The sequence below is a fragment of the Trichosurus vulpecula genome, chromosome 1 (assembly GCF_011100635.1).
Source record: "Trichosurus vulpecula isolate mTriVul1 chromosome 1, mTriVul1.pri, whole genome shotgun sequence".
Lineage (NCBI taxonomy): Eukaryota > Metazoa > Chordata > Mammalia > Diprotodontia > Phalangeridae > Trichosurus > Trichosurus vulpecula.
The window spans coordinates 290,012,883-290,032,265 of record NC_050573.1 but is presented as its reverse complement, the minus strand read 5'-3'; the positions used below and the strand labels follow the sequence as shown (position 1 = coordinate 290,032,265).

Genomic DNA, 19,383 nt, shown 5'->3' with positions numbered 1-19,383 from the left:
AAAAAAATCATTGTCTGTACATATTAGTTATATTCCTAAAGTTCTTTTGCTTTAAAATCTTTAAAAATGCATATACAAACACATTTTTCTTTGAATCAAAGGTCAGTTTGAAGCAGAAATTAGAAAAAAAAATTCCTAAAATTCTTGCATTTTCCTTTTTATTTTGTGCTTCACTTTAGGAACATATCATCATTTTTAAAAGAAGAAAATAAAATGCCTGTGCTCACTCCTGAGAACAGATACTTAAATTCAAGAGTCACCAAAAGTTCACTTGATGGCTGTTTTTTCTTTGAAAATAGCTGGAAGAAAGCAGCTCTTGAAACACAAAAGATGAAAAAAGGTAATGCTACTTTAATTTTTTAATGCTTCAGAAGAAATACTTAGTAACATCTTGAATTTACAAAGTGAATTTTTTTAAAACCTTTATCAGACATTTCATAATTTACCCTATTACATTCCAGTAAGGGTAATCTTTATTTTAGAGAAAAATATAAGATGAATAGAGATTATGTATTTTGGTTACTCAATGAGTCTGTGGTAGAACCAGAAACAGAAACTTTTTTTTCTCTAGTGTCTAGTACTATTTGTAATCTACAGTTTAGATAGAAGAGGACCTAGCCAAGGAAAAGGTCTTGAAGGACCCCTTGGGAGGAGGGGGTGCCTGGAGCTACAGGAATTATTGAAGGAAATGGAAGCTTTATCAGAGAAGCATAAGATCCAGCAGGATATAATGTTATGGAAGCCAAAGAAATAGAGAATATCAAGGAAGAAGTAACTAGCAATATCCAGTGTCACAGAGAAACAGTAGAGGATTAGGATTGAGAATAGATTCCTGTATTTTGCAATTAGGTTGTGGTGGAGTATTAACAAAGGTTGACTGGGTAGTGAGGAAGTGAAAGCAGGAAATGAAGACTCTTTCTGAAAGTTTGTCTGAATAAGGAAAGAGACACATAGGATGGAATCTTGAAGGAGGGGCAATAAGTTTGAGAAAAGTTTTTTTCCTTTATTATCAGAAATTAATAGAGGAAAAAGAGAACATGTAGAGAGAGAGAGACTGAAGATGGAAGGAGAAGGAATGAGTAATGGTGCAAAGTCTTAGAAGAAGTAAGAGGATTTTAAAGCTCTTCATAGCCTGTCCCCTTTCTTTCCTTCTGACACTTTACTTCCCTCCAAACACTCTGTAATCTAGATACACTGGCCTTCTTATAACTCCCAAAAAAGGACACTACCTCCACCATGCCTTTGCACTGGCAGTCCCTCATTCCTGGGGTGTTCTGCCCCCCTAATATGCCCTTTAGTTTTTCTGACTTTTTCAAGACTCAGCCCAAATCATATGTTAATCAGGATGCCAGCTGGTCTCCCAGTTGCTAATACCTTCTACCTATTTTGTTTTATATATTGTATGAACTGTTTTTTACATAGTCTCACCCACTGGAATGTAAGCTTCTTGAGGGCAAGAACCGTTTTTTGCTCATTTCATGAAACACTGGCTCATTTAATTTGGTCTTCTCTATTTGTAATGCCCATACTGAATACAATCCAAAAGCCCACCATAAAATAACAGTTTATTGGCCAACCATCTGCTGCAGTAGAGGAATTTTACAAGAATTTGACTAGGTCTTTAAAAACCAAGCAAAAATATATCTTAATACTCAATGTATTGTTGGTCACAGAAGGTGAAATGAAAATTACTGGAAAATATTGTTTGATATTAAGAAATGAAAGAGGTTTAAAGGCTTGTGGACAACCTTACATGTGTATTTCATCATTTTTTTCAAGAAGAGAATTGGGAAGTACAGGACTCGGTGAATATCAAACATCACAAAAATCATAATTGACTGTCTTTTATCAGACAAAGAAGCGCCTACTTACCAACAAGGAAGTTATTTCAGATCATTAACCTACTACAATCAGATCATCATATCAAAGCCTAAAATCAGGGCTACAGTTAGAAGACAATATAAAGATGAGTAGATTATACTGTGTGCAAATACAGTGCCTACAACTTAATCTAATTTAAGAAAACTGTTGACTCTGGAAATGGGAAGTGGATAAAAATAAAGAATGATTCTTTCACTATTTTAAAAAGATGTTTAACCATTTTAAAGCAGTTGTCTCAAAAGCAAAAGAAACCCAAAAACCACCTCACCCAGGAAGCACTTGTTTTTGTTGAACTGAGAGATGTGGCAGCCAAGGGCTATATTAGTTTATGGAGGAAGAGAATGATGAAAGGATAAGAGTAGGTTATGTGTCACAAAGTGTGAAAAAAATTAGCAGAGGAGGAAATGAATATATGTAATGCTTAGTTTGAGGCCCAACTAAAATAGGTTATCCTGATAGCATAGATATAGATGAAATAATTTGCAAATTGTTTCATCTGTAAATACAGGTAAAATTGGAAGAATAGCAGTTAGACAAAATCAACATCATCACCAACAAGCATTTCTTAATCACTTACTATGCTGTGTTGGGCATATTGAGAAAATTAAAATCATAGCGCCTGCCCTCAAGAAACTCACATTCTAATGGGGGGAGACAACATGCAAACAACAGATAGATAAGAAGATAAATGTATTCATACATACACATTCATATACACACACACACACACACGGTATCTTGGTAGGTAATCACAGAAGAAAAGAGGTAAAGGTATAGCAGTGGGGGTAGAGGGAACTTAGTAAAGGTAGAAGATAAGTCAACAAGCATACATTAAGCACCTACTCTGTGCCAGGCATTGTGCAAAGCATTGGGGATGCAAAGAAAGGCAAAAACAGCCCTTGATCTCAAGGAGCTCACAATCTAATTGGGGAGACAACATGCAAACAGATATATAAAAATAGAATATATACATGATAAATTGGAGAAAATAACAGAAGCATTAAGGGGAACCTGGAAAGACTTCTTGCAGAAGGTTAGATTTGAGTTGAGTCTTGATGGAAGCTAGGAGATAGAGATGAGGAGGGAGAGGTTTTCAGGCATGGAAGACAGCCATTTAGAGTCAGGAGATGAAGTACGGTGTATAAAGAATAGCAAGAAGGCCAGTTTCTAGAGGTAATAGGAAGCCACTGGAATTTATTGAGTAGTGAGGTGAAATGGTCGGATCTACACTTTAGGAAGATCAATTGGACAGCTGAGTGGAGAATGGTTTAGAGTGGAGAGAAACTTGAGTCAGGTAGACCAACCAGAAGGTGAGAGGTGATGAGGGCATGCCTAGGGTAGTGGTAATGTCAGAGGAGAGAAGGGCGTGCTTATAAGAGATGTTTTGAAGGTAGATTCAGTAGGATCTGGAAACTTAGTAGATATTGGGGTGGGATAAAAAAGAGTGAGGAATCAAGGATGACACCTAGGTTTCGAGCTTGGAAGGATTGCTGTGCCTTTGACAGTATTCATAGGAAAGGTGAGAAGAGGGGAAAGATAATGAGCTCAGTTCTAGACAATTTGAGTTTGAGATATCTAGGGGACAAACAGTTTGAACTGTCTAATAGGCAGTTGCAGATGCCAGACTGAAAGTCTGGAGTGAGGTTAGGGCTGCATGGATAAATATTAGAGTCATTTATATAGAGAAACCCTGGTGGCTGCTGGAATCGCCAAACAAAATAAACAAAATGGAGAAGAAGGCCCAAAACAGAGCCTTGGAGAACCCCCAGGGTTATCGAGCCTGACCTGGATGAACACCAAGGAAAGGAGACTGAGAAGAAAGGATCACACAGGTGGGAGGAGAACCAGGAGAGAGCAATGTCACAGAAACCTAGAGAGAAGATAGTGTCAAGGAGAGTGTGATCTATAGTGGCAAAGGCTGCAGAGTGGTCAAGGAGGATAAAGATTGAGGAAAGTCCACTAGATTTGGCAATTAAGAGTACATTTGATAACTTTGGAGAAAGCAATTTCAGTTGAATGAGGAGTTCAGAAGTCAGATTGAAGAGGGTTAAGAAGAGAATGAGAGGAAAGGAAATGGAGGCACCAATGGTAGATGGCTTTCTTGAAAAGGAGAAAGGATTATAGGACAGTAGTGGTGACGGAGGGCTGTCAGATTGCCCTAAAGTCTTATCTGTATCAATCAAAGAAGAAAACATATATCATGTATCCTCCAGGTCTACATAACAAATAAAAGCTTTTGGGGGAATGCCAAACCTATGATTTTCTTGGTTATAAGGAGCTTTTGATTACAAAATTCCATGCACCATGATGATCAGCACCTACTTTGAAATGGTGCAGTGATATATGCCTAGGGTCATAAGCTACATATCAGAGGCAGAACCTGAACCCTGTTCTTCCTGACTAAATGGCCAATTTTCTATCTGTTATAACCATGTTGCTTCTCAAATTGAGACATAAAACAGGAAAACATGCTTGCCAAGTATCATCAGCGGGAGCTGGAAGGGATCATTTGTTCCAACCCTCTCGTTTTATAAATGAGGTACCTGAAGCCCAGGGAGGTGAAGTGTCTTGTGCAGGGTCACACATGGCATGTATCAGATTGAGATTTGACTCCAGAGCCACCCTACCAGGTATGTCTGACAGTTTATGGAGGATGTCTTGGAACAAATTCAAATGGAAGAAATGTTTTATTGATGATGAGGCCTCTCCAAATCTTTCATTTGTGGAAAACATTTTGTTGATTACTGTAGCAACAATCTGGCTAGCAGCTACTGTGGCTGTATAAAACCAACAACAACCAGCACACAGAAGGCCACTAACACAGGTTCTTTTATCTGCTTTACTAAGGAAAGTAATTGTAAGGGGTTAACGATCTTACTTTAATCACACATATAAATATAACTCATTTAGTTCAGGAGGAAAAGCCAGCAACCTGAACTTCAGAGCAAGTACAAACAAATTACAAACATCAATAAACAGACCTTGTCTGATTCAAATCACAATTCACAGTTATCGGGAATGCATCAACATCTGGATTTACAAGGTGGTGGGGCACTTAACAGCGGGACCCCAGAGTCTCTTCAAGTTACATGACACTCTTCCAGTGAGTGAGAACCCCCGCCCCCAAAATGCCAGCCCCTTGAGTTTATATATTCTGTTCAGGGTCAGAGGGTGTCACAACATGCAACTCACCCATGTGACCTAAAAGTGTCATAAACATGTGACTTAAACCCATGTGGCCTGACTTAAACCCACGTGGCCTAAAAACTTCTGGAGTCACAAATATGTGATTCAAACCCATGTAAACTAGGCTTTCCCTTGAGGCACCAAGGTCATCAAAGACCCCTGATTTAATCAAAGAAACAAAGGCCAGACTCTTCAAGGGCACTTGATTAAATAAGTGCTAAAAGAGAAAACAGTAAAAGAAAGTCCCACCTTAATTACTGATACAATTACATTGAAACCCAGAAAGCTAAAATGCCTCTCCTATGAGATCTACAGCCACTCAAAAAAGACTAGCCTAGAATCTACACAGGTAAAGCTAAATGAATGAAATGAATGTATGTTACGTAGAGTATGATATTCTGTTGAATATGCAATCAATTGAATTAGTCCAAATACTGTAGATAGAAAGTAAACTGGGCCCAATATTGAATAGGAGGATGGGCTGGATTGAATTTGGGAAGTTGAGTACTTTCAGTGATCCTAAGCTGTTCCTTGCCATAGAAACACATTTTTTAAATACTGGTATTCACCTAGTTATCTCATATGGCTGCAAATTCTGTTTCAGAAGAATCAGTTTCATGTATCCCAAATGCAAAGGTAAAACATGGTGGGAGTATAAGTATAATGAAGCATATTACCAACAATAAGTTTTCCATGAGAAATGGCAAAAAAAAAATCATCATTAAGTATGTGTATGACCAGAAAGGAACCAGACTGGTTTTCGGTAAGAAGAATGTTATATTAAGACATATAGAGGAAGACTCTCAACATATTGAGTACATTATCTAGGAAGGATTCATGGAAAGACATGGACAAGAATTGAACAGAATGAGAACACATGGATTGGTTGCAAGCTATGCCAATGAAAGAACTAGCCACATCAATAAAAATCAAAGATGAATTGAAGTATTGAAGTAACTATGCATAGCTATAAAAGTTTGAGACAGTGGTTTGATCCTCCATAATTTTAGTCAAAATGTGTGCATGCCCTATTCATCATTAATCCTACCCACTCATCCAGCTAACAATCAGACAGGTTCACCTTTGTGCACAGGTATACCTGGTTTCTGTAATATTTAATCCTTGAGAAAAGTTCTTATTTAATACCTGCTTTTGGTTACAAATGGAGAAGCATCAACTATATACATTGGACCATGCTAGATTATTGGGAGTATTGGGGATGGCAAGGATACAAATATAAATAAGACACAATCCCTGCCTTCATTCTGAAATGTATAGTATAATAGGACTGATTAGGCGTGGACTTGTATAATTGCAATACAAATGTATGAAAGCCACCACAGCATCATCAGTACAAAGTTTGCCTTAAAGTCTAAAATAAGTGAGATCAAGTCCTGCCTCTGACACATACAAGCTATATGATGCTGAGCAATACAGTTAACCTCTCAGCACTAGGCTGCTCTCTAGGACTAGAAATTGCAGAGCATTTGCTGGTCTTCGTGAGTAGAAGGATTTTTCTCATTGGGAAAATGCCAATGAGATCACAAATCTGGAACAAGAACAATGACAAGTCCCACTATATGAGAGAAATACAAAATGCTAACTCTGAGGTTGGAAAGATTGCTTTCAACTGTTGCATAATTGTGGAAGGCTGCACAGAAGAGATGTTTAGCCATAGAATTTATGTGCCCAAATAAAGGATATTAGAATAAAGCGTTGGGCATAGAGAGAACAAAGGTACAGAGGCAGGACAGCATTGTATATTTTCAGTGGATAATTAAAAGTAGTTTCATCATAGAAAATATGAAGTAGAGGTAATATGAGATAAAGCTAGAAAGAAGACTGAAGCCAAATTATGGAGGGCCTTGGATGCTAGATGCAGTCTAGACTTTAAGAAGCCATACAATGTTTTTGAACAGTGGAATGACCTGATCAGATGTGTGTAGGGTGGAGTAAGGAGAGCCTGGAGTCCAGGAGTCCTGGAAATAGGCTATTAGAATAATCTATGCAAGAGGGATTGAGGGCCTGAACTAGTGGGGGGTGGGGGGCAAGGGAAAGGGAAAGATTGTGTAAGCATCCCCGGAGGAAGAGAAGTCATAGCTGACATGTGTTACAGCTAGAAGTGGGACTATAGGAAATTCCACTTCACCAAAACAAAACTTAAATTGGACATTCCCTTAATTTGCATTAAGTACAATTTCATATTTTAGCTGAAGGGGGAAAAAGCACTTGATATGGATTCAGGGGACCTGTCTCAAATCCAAGCCCTGATGCTTGCTACTTCTGTGACCTGGGTCAAATCACTTAATCTCTCTGGGCCTCATTTTCCTCATCTGTAAAATGAAGAGGTTCAACTAGAGCAGGAGTTCTTAACTTTTTGTGTGTGTCATGGACTTCTTTGTCAGTCTGATGAAGCCAATGGACCCCTTCTCAGAATAAAGTTTGTACGTGCATGAAATCAAATACATATGATTACAAAGGAACAAATTATATTGAAACACAGTTATCCAAAAAAAATTTTTAAATTCACAGACTTCAGTTTGAGAACCCCTGGATTACAGGAGCTCTAAGGTCCTTTCCAGTTCTAAATCTATGATCACCACCATCAATAAATGCTTCTTGAATGCCTCATATATAAAAAGAAATGATGAAGGCAATGTATACTGTTGAGGTGACTCAAATGTAATTCAGAGGAGGAATATTTAGAAAACCAACACATTGGACCAAAAGAGTTAAAACAGCTTTCAAACATACCCTACTTATTGAACATAGTATTTATTAAATATAGCTTTGTGAGACTATAGCTATTGTGTCTCTACTCCTATAGTTTTATTTCAAAATTTGAGATTCCACAGACTATCTGGTGTATTAGGTGAGTTTCAGGGATGGTTTTTAATTTTCTTCCTCTTCCGTTTTGGAATTGTTTACTTCTCTTTACTTATTGTCTGTGACTTCAATGAAAGTTGGATAAAGAATGAGTAGTTTTTAAACTGCAGCCACAGGAGCAGAATATCTGTCAGAGGATGAAAAGATAAAGAGACTTCCTTGGAGCCCAGCTGTTTCCTAACATCCTTTTGGTGGATCAGAGTCAGCCTTGATGGTAACTGAAATTGGAGACTCCCAGGTTTCTATTGAATTGTCATTATGCCTAACTCTCAGCTATTCTTTGGGATTCTGAAGCTTTACACATACTTGTCTGTAGCAGGAATGGGTTAGGAGCATTAAAATGATAAAATCAGAATTACTTTAACAAAATTGTGATATGTGGAAATAAAAGTCTTCCAAGTAAAGGTTCTATATGAATTCAAGATATTCTTTTAAATGAGTGATTGAAAATATTTTTGTATTTAATATTTTGTTTTGAATACAAGAAGTATTATGCTTATGATCAAACAATAACATGTATTTCTTTGAAAATATTTAAATTAGAATACTCCTCAGTATTTGGTCTGAAAGATTTCAAGGAAGTGGATACAATTCCATCTCTACCCGAAGTGCAAAGATACAGAACAAATACAGAGGCTCCATTAGATGTGCTTAAAAGGCAGCCATATACTCCTCTGAAGACACCTAAAATCAGGTAGATTTTATAGAAATTTAGATGTATTTTAGTAGAATATTTCTTTATGTCATACTGGTAATATTGGGGCTTCTTTGTAGAAGCAATTTTGATTATTTTTTTGCCCATTATAAATATTTTAATGAAGAATTTAAATTTTCTGCTTCAGTTGACAATTTCTACATGTTACTTGTTTTTCTTCCTTTGCTAAATTTGGATAGACAGGATAGAGTTATATAGTATTCCTTGGAAACTGGTGGCTTTTATGATTAGGCTGGAAAAACCTTATATACATAGGAACCTGTTCGTGAGAGAGTTAGAAGTTTTTAACATAAAAACCCCACAAAATCCGAATAATAATAAAAATACTTAAATGTGAATATTAGGAAATTTTCCTACTGGCTTTGAATTGAGAGAAGTTCTTAACCTTTTTTGAGTCATGGATCCTTTTGGCATTCTGGAGGAGCCTATGGATCCCCCCTTAATAATTTTTTTAATATTAAAATTTCAGTTATAGGTTAAAAATAAAGCTGTAATTTTTTTCCTATCTAAATTCACAGATTCCTTGAAATATCTATGGGCAGGTTGTGGATAGATGCCAGGTTGCAACAGAGACAGAAAATTATTTCTCTTGATGACTCATTTATCACAAGTTATCAAGGATAGTTTCTGCTATTTCTCTTGTAACTTTCCAATATAATGAGTATAGAACCCTGCATATAGTGAAAAAAACATTATAGTTTTCTTGGCTAATTGAAATGGGATAAGAAGAAAAGTTCCTTAAAAAAAAGCAAGCCTTATTAAAACCATAGTGGTGTTTCTGTTTTCTTTTTTTTTTTGGTATAGTTTTAATTACTTGTGATTTCATACTTTTTTTTCATCATTTGATTAATTCTACAGATTGCCAACAGCAAAGAACTCCAAGACTGAAATTCCGAGGTATGTAATGGTAAATTTCAGAATTTTTGTGCTAAATAATAAATTTGGAAAGCAATCAGGAAAAAGATTTCAGCTTTGAAGAAATGTCAGTTTAAAGGATTACTCCGCATCCATGAGAAGAGCTTGAAATAGGATATTTCTGTTTTTTTAATTTAATTTTTTGGAGGGTTACGTTTTAAGTTCCAAGCTGTCTCCCTGCCTCCCACTCTGTCTCACACTAGAGAAGGCCACCATTTGATGAAGATTTATAAATATATGTAAAACCATACTATGCATATTTCTGTTTATCAGTTATTTTTCTGGAGGCGGATAGCATCTTTCTTCGTAGGTAAGGATCTGTGTAGTTGATTTGAATATTTATGCTATTCAGAATAACTTAGTCATTCACAGTTATTCCTTGAACAATATCGCTGTTACTGTATACAATGTTTTCTTGGTTCTGCTCACTTCACTTTTCATATTTCGTGAAAGTCTTTTCATGTTTTTATAAAATCAACCAGTTCATCACTTTTTATAACAGTGTATTCCGTCACGATCATATACTATAACTTGTTTAGCCATTCCCCAGTTGATGGGCATCCCCTCAATTTCCAGTTCTTTGCCACCACAAAAAGAGCTGCTATAAATATTTTAGAACATATAGGTTCTTTTCCATTTTCCCTGATCACCTTGGGAAACAGACTTAATAGTGGTATTGCTGGGTTAAAGAGTATACACAGTTTTATAACACTTTAGGCCTAATTCCAGATTGCTCTACAGAATGGTTGGATTAGTTCACATTTTCACCAACAGTGTGTTAATGTCCCAGTTCTTCCATATCCCCTCCAACATTTGTCATTTTCCCTTTCTATCATTTTAGCCAATCTCATAGTTGTGAGGTGATACCTCATAGTTGTTTTAATTTGTACTTCTAATCAATGGTGACTTAGAGCATTTTTCATATGCTATATATAATTTTGATTTCTTCATTGAAAAATGCCTGTTCATATCCTTTGACCATTTATCAATTAGGAATGACTTATATTCTTACAAATTTGACAAAGTTCTCTATATATCTGAGAAACTGTCTATAAATTTCCCCCCCAATTTTCTGCTTTCCTTCTGATTTTGGCTACATTGATTTTATTTGTACAAGTTCTTTTTAATTTAATGTAGCCAAAACTATACATTTTACATCTGAGAATGCTATCTCTTATTTATTCATAAATTTTTCTCCTATCCATAAGTCTAATAGCTAATATGTTTCATGTTCTTCTAGTTTTCTTGTAATATTCCCTTTTATATCTAGGTCATGTTTCTAATTTGACCTTATCTTGGTAAATGGAGTAAGATATTGATCTATACCTAATTTCTGCCAGACTGCTTTCCAATTTTCTCAACAACTTTTACCAAATAGTGTATTCTTATCCTAAAAGCTTAAATCTTTACATTTGTCAAACACAAAATTATTATAATCATTTACTACTGTGTGTTGTGTGTCTATTCTATTCCACTTATCCACCTTTCTGTTTCTTAGCCAATACCAGATAATTTTGAGTTACTACCTTATAATATAGTTTAAGATCTGGTGCTGCTAGAATAGTATATTTCAAAAAAGCAAAAGAGAAAAGAATACACTCTTAAAAATATACCCTGAAAAGTTGAGCCGAAACTTCCATGAAAATAAGATAGACTTTTTTTAAAATTTTGGCCTTGAATGATCATTTTTTAAAATTCATTTTTTATTTTTTAGTAAGATAGACTTTTAATATAGAAGTATCTGAGGCATTCCTGAAAAAGAAATTCTCACTTGTTCAAGGGACTGTCAAAAAAAATCTGATTGAGTTAAAAGAAAGAGGAATCACCAATGAGCACAGGATTTAAGGGACTAAAAATTGAAGGGCAATTTAGAGTCAGGGAAGGAAGAACTGAGTTAATATTCCATGGATTAATACCCCATCCTTCTGTCTAAGGGAACCAATATCTTTGTTTATTGGGGGAATAACACAATGAAAATCATTTAATTGGGGAGGGTGGAAGTAAGAGACAAAGGAGAGCTGCAGATACAATTTTAACTGACCTGAATGTGATCAGCAAAGGGATAATAATTTTTTCAATCTCTCCATAAGGTTGGGGCTCTGTGGGAGAGGAGCATGAGAGAAGAAGAGTCAAGGTACTCAAGTGGGGAAGGGGAAATGAAGTGGTATCATTGTAGCATGCTGTCATGATGGTTGAGGAGTGGAGAGAGGCCTCATAATGGACTTCTTTGTGGGAATGGGAATCTTAGGAGACTATTATCTGTGAGGCAAGGTTGTGCTTCCTAGAACTGTCTCCAGCCCGAGGAGATGGGGTATGTGTATCTTGAGGGATGACCAGCACCCAAGTTTGTAGGCATAGTGGATAGTTCTAGAGAGCAGTTCTTTTCCTGAGTTCTGGGAACTTAAAATTTTTTTTTGATGATTACATTTCAATATAATTCATTTTCTTTGTAATCTTACATATTTTATTTTATTTTGTTTTATGCATTAAAAAACCCACAGGTTTCCCCACACTGCCAATGAAGTCCATGTAAGAACCTCTGACCTAGAAATAGGATATACTGGACTCAGTGGGACTGAGTAGTAATGGGTAGGGGAGTTGAATTGAGTGGGTCTCATTATGTGATACAAAGTGATTCCCACCAAACTTTGTGGGCCTCTTTCATAAACTGATATTTCTAGAGCATATGACTCAGAAGAAATCTCTATCCAAACGAACTAAATAAGGGAAGGTGAGGCTATAGTGAAATCTACAAGTTCTTTGACAGAGGAGGTAGCTCAACTCCTGATCACCAGAGGCACCAACTTACTTGAGGGTTATAAAATAAAGGAGGGCATGTAAATGTTTTTGACTGGGAGAGCAAAATTCAGAATAATCTAACCTGAGATAAAAATAAGGAAGAAGAAGTAAATGAACACTTCTTGGAAAGGAACACCACCAAAGAATGTTACCTAAGTTAAAAGGGTATGGGGAGGAGGGGGGAATAAATAAGGGAGAATGAAAGAGAAATTAAAATTTTAAAAAAATTAAAGAATTTTTGGGTAGAGCAACCAAACAGGAGTTTGCAGTAGGAGATGGGGAAGGCTGTGGTAATAAACTAGGGTCACATTAGTAGAGATAAAACTAAGCACAGGAACAGAGTACTAATTTAAGAGGATAGGGTCTTAAGTATCAATGCAAAAGAAATATAGAAAAACCAAACCTAACGATTATTATCTTTAATGTGTATGTTAAAAAAACCCAAGAATAATAGAATGAATAAGAAAACAAAATTCACTAATTTACTGTATATCATGAACTTCTCTTAAAAATAAAGATACACTTTATAATGATGAGAGGCTGAAAGAAAATTTACTCTGCCCTGAGCTATTCCTCAAAAAAAGTAGAAATAGCAATTGTGCTATCAAACAGGCCAAAATTAAAATGCAGAACAATGTCAAATGAAATAAATAAGGAAACAAAATCATGATTAAATGTTTGTATTCCTAATGGTATAGAATCTAAATACCTAAAGAGAAAATGAATTAAATAATAATTTAATATAATATTATATACTACATATAATTAATAATTAAATAAAAAGAGATAGCAAACACAGTTGTAGAAGATTTTAATATTAATCAGAACTGGTTAAATTTAACAGAATGATTTAAAAATAGGACAACATAGAACTGAATACACTGTTGGAAAAATTAGATTCGTAAGACATGACATCCGAATGGAAACATAAAAAAAATATAAATATTTCTTTCTGTCATATGGTATCTTTACAAAAATGGACCATGTTAAAAATTTTTTTTAAAATGGACCATATTCCAAGGCATTGAAAAATTAAAAATAAAGATTAAAAAGACGGAAATGGTTATGTTTATAGAACATTTACAGTAAAGTAGAAATTAATGTGGAGAATACAAGTAAAAATGCAGCTCTAAAAGGACATTGAAGAGACCTTTTTATATGATAAAAAAATTATCTGTCTCCAAGGCTAACATTATTTTTTGTCATTGAAAATCCTTGAAATTTTCCCTATAAATATAGTTGTAAAATCCCCTGTCCAATTTTTTTTACATAGTTCTAGAAATTTTAGTGATAGCAGTAAGACAAGAAACAGAAATTAAGGGTATGAACGTTAGAAAGAAGAGAAAATTATCCCTATTTACATGGTAATTTACTTAAGGTAAATCTAGGGAATAAGGAGTGAAAGAAATGGTTATTAACAACTAATGATTTAGGGAGATTCAGAGTTAGCTCTTTTTTCCTATTTTCAAGACCTCAGTCTCTGAAGGCCAAGCTAAATTTCTCTATCGAAGGGAACACAACCTTACAAGGAATCTCTAGTCTGTGGTGAATTCAATCACGTTTGGGTGGAAACAGATCCTTTTGTCTAGATTGCCCAAGGTTGGGGTGATCTGAGTATAGGGATGGTCTTTCTATCCAAGAGTGACATGATATCACTCTCAGCTCATCATTGGAGTAAACCCATTTCTCTTTGTAACATCTGCCTCTAATTATATTGTTAACCAATTAAAGAGTCCATTGCTGTTTGATGCAACACCTCTTGTCCAAAGGCATATAAACCTAAAAAAATAGTCATGTATTCTGACACAACTAGAGTGTAAGGAGCCTCTTTTATTAGTCATCCGCTGGTTGTGATTGATAAAACTGATTACAATTTACCCTAAAACTTTGTGTCTTGAAATTATTTTAATCACCACAGGAAGGAAATTGAGATCTTTGTATTCATTAATTAAAAAAATAATTCTACAAGAATTGTTGGAAATTCTAACTTGCAATAACAAAAACCAGGAAGAAATGGAAAAAAAGCCATCAAAATAACTGTAAAATATATAAAATATCTAAGAATCAGCCTAAGTTGTCACACTCAAGACCTATATAGAAATAGTTTCAAGACTATTTTTTTTAAATAGAAGTATGGGAAGGCATTATTGGAAGGGTATGGACAGTAAAATAAAAATACTACCTAAGAACTGATAGATGTAATGCTATTCCCAGCAGACAACCAAGGGATTACTCTTTAGAAGTAGACAGATAGTGTCAGAATATATTTGGAGGAACAGCAGTTCTAGAATCTCAGAGAAAAGAATGAAAAAAAAAGTATGAAGGGGACATCACATTTCCAGACCTCAAACTATATTATAAAATAATAATAATGAACAGTTGTTTCTTTTAGTAACTGAGTGTTGATTAAACCAAGCAACCACTTGGTGGGGAGGATTTTCTGTTTTACTGGAACTTCTGAGTAAATTGCAAGCTAGTTTGACAGAAAACATCATATATAACAGAAATTCCACATGGAAATAACCTAAATATAAAAAATTATATTATGAAAAAAATTAAAGGAGTGTGGAAGAAAGTACCTTTCACAACTATGGTTATGAAGAGAATTCTTAACCAAAAATAGATCATGGAAGAGAAAATGGAATCATTTCAATTATATAAAATTAACAAAATCAAAGCAGCAATGATAAGTAGAGACTGTCAATTGTGGGGGGGAAATCTTTTCTTTAAATATCTATGATAAAAGTCTGATTTTAAAAATGAAAGAAATTAGCACAAACATATAGGACCAAGAGTCATGCCCCAGGAGGAAAGTGGTCAAAAGATATGAACAAATGGATTTTAAAAGAATAGTCATAGACTTATCGACAGCCATGTTGAAGCATGTCTTAAATCACTAATAAGAAGAAAAGTGAAAACTTAAACAGTGCTGAGGTATTACTTCACACCCAGCAAATTGGTAAAGATAAAATGTTCATTGTTGTAGGGGCTCTGGGAATATAGGCTCTTTAATATACTATTGGTAAATCTGTGAATTTGTATGACCTTCCTGAAAAATGATTTGGAATTATACCCGGAATGCAGGGCTGGTCCAACATTAGGAAAACTAACAGCATAATTGATCATATGAATAATAATAAGTACAAAAAATCATATGATTATGTCTATAGATGCAAAAAAGCCTTTGACAAATATTAGAAAGCATATAAATCAATGGAGCTTTCTTAAAATGATAAGTAATATCTTTCTAACTCCAAGAGCAAGCATTATCTGTAATGAGAATAAACTTGATGCCTTCCCAGTAAGATCAGGAGTAAAGCAAGGATGTTTATTATCACCACTATTACTCAATATCATACTAGAAATGCTAGCTATAGCAATAAGACAAGAAAAAGAAATTGAAGGAATAAAAATAGGCAACAGGAAAACAAAACTATCACTCTTTGCAGATGATATGTTGTCATACTTACAGAACCCTAAAGAATCAACTAAAAAAAAACTAGTTGAAACAATGAACAACTTCAGCATAGTTGCAGGATATGAAATTAACCCATATAAATCATCAGCACTTCTATATACTATCAACAAAGTCCAACAGCAAGAGATAAAAAGAGAAATTCCATTTAAAATAACTGTAGGCAGTATAAAATACTTGGGAGTCTATCTGCCAAGGCAAACGCAGAGATTGTATGAATACAATTATAAAACACTTCACACAAAGATCTAAACAATTGGAGAAATTTAATTGTTATCTGTAACCTGAACCAATATGATAAAATTACAATTCTACTAAGTTAGTTTACTTATTCAGTACCATTCAAACTACCAAAAAATTATAGAACTAGAAAAAATACCTACAAAATCCATCTGGAAGAATAAAAGGTCAAGAATATCAAGAGAATTAGTGAAAAAAATGTTAAGGAAGGTGGCCTAGCAGTTCCAGATTTCAAACCATATTATCATCAAAGCAGTAATCATCAAAACAATCTGGCACGGGCTAAGAAATAGAATGGTGGATCAGTGGAATAGAATAAGTACACGATACACAATAATAAATGACCAAACCCACCATTTGACATAAATTGTTAAGAAAACTGTAAAGTATGGCCAACAATTGGGGAATGGCTGTATAAGTGGTGTGGATCGTGATGGAATACTATTTTGATATAAGAAATGAACAGGATTATCTCTGGAAAAACCTGGAAAGACTTACGTGAACTGATGTAGAGTGAAATGAGCAGAACCAAGAGAACATTGTATACGGTAACAGCAATATTGTATGATGATCAACTGTGAATGACTTAGGTATTCTCAGCAGTACAATGATCTAAGACAATTCTGAAGAATTTATGATGGAAAATGCTGTGCATCTTCAGAGAAAAAAAACTGATGGAGTCTGAATACAGATTGATGCATACTTTTTCTTTATTTTTCTTGTGGTTTTTTTGTCTTTGTTTTCTTTCACAACATGACTAACATGGAAATATGTTTTGCATGACTGCATATTTATAACATATCAAATTGCTTGCCTTCTCAATGAGGGTGGAAGAAAGAGAGCAAAAGAGGGAGAGAATTTGGAACTCAAAATTTTTTAAAAGCAAATGTTAAAAATTGTTTTTGCCTGTAATTGGGGAAAATAAAATATTAAATTTTAAAAAAGAATGAAAACTGAAAAGTAGTTTGGCAGAAACTAGGCATAGACCAACATCTTACACCTTATACTAAGATAAAGTCAAAATGGATAAATTAATTAGGCATAAGGGATGATATCATAAGTAAATTAGGAGAGCATGGAAAAATGTACCTGTCAGACATATGGAAAAGGGAAGAGTTTATGACCAAACATGAGAAAGAGGAGATTACAGGAAGTAAAATAGATAATTTTGATTGCATGAAATTAAAAAGCTTTTTCACAGAAAAAACTAATGTAGCCCAAATTAGAAGGAAAACAGGAAACTGGGGGAAAATTTTGTAAAAATTTTCTATGATAAAGTCCTTATATCTCAAATATGTAGGGAGCTGAGCCAAATTTATAAAAATAAGTGCTGTTCCCCAACTGATAAATGGTCAGAGGACTTAAGCAGTTTTCAGAAGAAGAAATCAAAGCTATCAATAGTCATAGGGAAAAATGCTTCATATCACTAGTGAATAGAGAAATGCTAATTAAACAATTCTGAGATACCACCTCACACCTATCAGATTGGCTAATAGGACAAAAAAGGAAAATGAGAAATGCTGGCAGGGATGCAGAAAAATTGGGACATAATGCTTTGGTAGTGAAGTTGTGAAATAGTTCAACCATTCTGGAGAATAATTTGGAACTACACCCAAAGGACTATAAAAGTATGCATATCTTTTGACCCAGCAATACCACTGCTAGGTTTGTATCCCAAAGAGATCAAAGTAAAGGGAAAGGGGCCTATTTATACAGAAATATTTATAGCAGCTCTTTTTGTGGTAGCAAAGAATTAAAATTGAGGGGGGGCCCATCAATTGAGCAATAGCTGAACAAGTTGTGTTATATGGTTGTGATGGAATACTGTTGTGATATGATGATGAACAGGATGGTTTCAGAAAAACCTGGGAAGACCTATACGGACTGATGCAAAGTGAAGTGAGCAGAACAAGGAGAATATTGTATACAGTAATAGCAATATTGTAATGATGTGAATGACTATGAATGATTTAGCTATTCTTAGCAGTACAATGATCCAAGACAATTCCTAAGGACCCATGATGAAAAGTGCTATCCAACTCCAGAGAACTGATGAACTTCGAATACAGATTGAAGCATACTTTTTTTTAAACTTTCTTTATTTTTATTGTTTTATTTTGTTTGTGTTTTTTTTTGCAGCATGGCTAATAGGGAAATATATTTGTCATGACCTCACATGTATAATCAAAATGAAAGTGTTTGCCTTCTTAAGGAGGGGGAAAGGGCAGGAGAGAGGGAGGGAATTTGGAACTCAAAGTTTAAAAAAATGATTATTAATTTTTACATGTAATTGGAAAATATTTAACAAAATAAATAAAAATAATTTATTTTTAAAAATTATTTGGAACTATGCTGTCAAGACACTTTGACCCAGGGATTCTATTGCTATAAGTCAAAGACAGGAAGGAAGATCATTTGTAGGCTGAAATATCTATAGCAGTTCTTTAATTACAGCAGTGTTGGAAACTCAGTGGATGCACAACATTTGGGGAATGGCTGAACAAATTTTGGCATTTGAATGGAATGCAGTATTATCGAACTATAAAAAATAATTCATATGAGGATTTAAAAGAAACATGGGTAGACTAGAATGAACTGATGCAGTGAAAAAAGTAGAACAAAGAAAAGAATATACACAGTGTCTACAATAATGTAAGCAAAAATAACAATGAAATGAAGATGAATTTTGTGTAATTGAAATGACCAAACTTGGCCCCAGAGAAGAGATGAAGAAATGTACTTCCCTCCTTTCCGGAGGTGAAGCTTGTAGGTGCAGAATGCGGTGTGTACTCTCAAATGCGGTCTCTTATGTTGGTTGGTTTTACCCAATTGCTTATCTTTGTTAAAAGGAAGCCTCATAGTGGGGGTGGGGAGAAGCACCGTCCAGAAATGGCTACTATAAAAACAAAAGTTGTCAATAAAACTTAAAAAGGAAGTTAGCAGACAAAAAATGTGTGTGTATGTTAGCTCTTCCCCCTAAAAGATATGGAGAGGGAAAGAATCGAGGATGATCCTAACTTACAAACCTGAGTGACTGACAGAAAGTTGGTACCCTCCGCAGAAATAGGGAAGTTTAGAGTAGACTTGATGGTATAGATGAGCTCCAATGAGAAAAATGGTCCTTTCACCAAAAAAATACAAGTGAGAAGATACTACCTTTTTCTTTTGCCTGCTTCCTCATCTTTATGTAAAATTTTCATGAGAATAATCAATGAATTCATTTTGGGTATCCTTGATGAAAATATGAAAAAGGTTAAGAAACAGTTTTCTTAAACTAAATAATTGT

General features: G+C 34.7%; 1 protein-coding gene across 1 annotated transcript in view; it reads left to right on the top strand.

The window, feature by feature from the left end:
- C1H8orf89 (chromosome 1 C8orf89 homolog) overlaps nucleotides 1-19,383 on the top strand; it is a 59,334-nt gene that overhangs the window by 25,170 nt on the left and 14,781 nt on the right. Inside the window, exons 4-5 of the mRNA XM_036736454.1 lie at nucleotides 180-340; nucleotides 8,497-8,647. Coding sequence (XP_036592349.1) covers nucleotides 180-340; nucleotides 8,497-8,647 — 312 coding nt within the window. The remainder of the gene's footprint in view (nucleotides 1-179; nucleotides 341-8,496; nucleotides 8,648-19,383) is intronic.